Source organism: Numida meleagris, chromosome 1 (assembly GCF_002078875.1).
Source record: "Numida meleagris isolate 19003 breed g44 Domestic line chromosome 1, NumMel1.0, whole genome shotgun sequence".
Classification (NCBI taxonomy): domain Eukaryota; kingdom Metazoa; phylum Chordata; class Aves; order Galliformes; family Numididae; genus Numida; species Numida meleagris.
Genome location: NC_034409.1, coordinates 71,334,031 through 71,334,863, shown reverse-complemented (window position 1 = coordinate 71,334,863; position 833 = coordinate 71,334,031). Strand labels below are relative to the sequence as shown.

Here is an 833-nt window from a genome sequence, read left to right as displayed (position 1 = left end):
AAAAAAAAAAAAAAAAAAGAAAGAAAAAAAAAGGAAAATGAAGAGATACAAAGAGAGGAGCAAGAGAGAAGACTGGCAATGATAGGTACTGCTTACCTGCACAAAGCTGTCCCAAGCAGCAAAGGACTAACACAACCCAATGACTGAGCATGCCTGATCTCTCCTAAACACCTGACACAAAAAGAAAAATAACGCTGGTAAGCAGCCCCTGCTAAAGAACTCCCCCATTCACTCCCTTCCACAAGCTTCTCCATCCTTAGCACCTCCCTGTATGCTTATCACCCTCCTTCTCAGGTAGTGCCAATCACCCCAGCTCTTATCTGCTTCTGGCTGGGGGAGGGTGCTACATGATTTTTACCTGGTGGTGGGCAGCAGCTTAGCTCTCAGCAGTGCTATGGGTGGAGAGGGTTTCTTCCATTTGTGTAATTGTTAGGTGTTTTCCCTTCTTTACCTTAATTCTGCCTAAAAGCTTTTGAAATCTCTTGTGTAGGGAAATTCTGGGTCTGAACATCTGAACCCTCCATTCAATGTACATCATAGATGATTCCAATTCAGAATTCTTAATACGGGCAGCCTTAACTAAGAGGTCATAGAATCATAGAATAGCTTGGATTGGAAGGGACCTCAAAGATCATCTAGTTCCAGTCCTCCTGTTGTGGGCAGGGTTGCCAGTCACTAGGTCGCAGCTGCCTTTTGAATTGTGTTTCATGGGTTATGTCTTGAAAAACGTAAGCCTTCTGATTCTGATTCTGCTTAATCTTAGTGGAATTCAGGTCAACAACATGAATAACAAGCTACTGGGAAAGCTGAACCTGTTGTACTGAATTGTTCGT

At 43.2% G+C, this 833-nt stretch overlaps 1 protein-coding gene across 2 annotated transcripts in view; it reads right to left on the bottom strand.

Moving 5' to 3' along the window:
- The window catches only part of UPK3A (uroplakin 3A), a 6,456-nt gene extending 6,149 nt beyond the window's left edge, over positions 1–307 (bottom strand). Inside the window, exon 1 of one of the 2 annotated variants that reach the window (XM_021384686.1) lies at positions 97–307. In XM_021384686.1, the coding sequence (XP_021240361.1) occupies positions 97–151 (55 nt within the window). In that variant the 5' untranslated portion in view covers positions 152–307. The remainder of the gene's footprint in view (positions 1–96) is intronic. The other variant, XM_021384685.1, reaches the window with a different exon arrangement.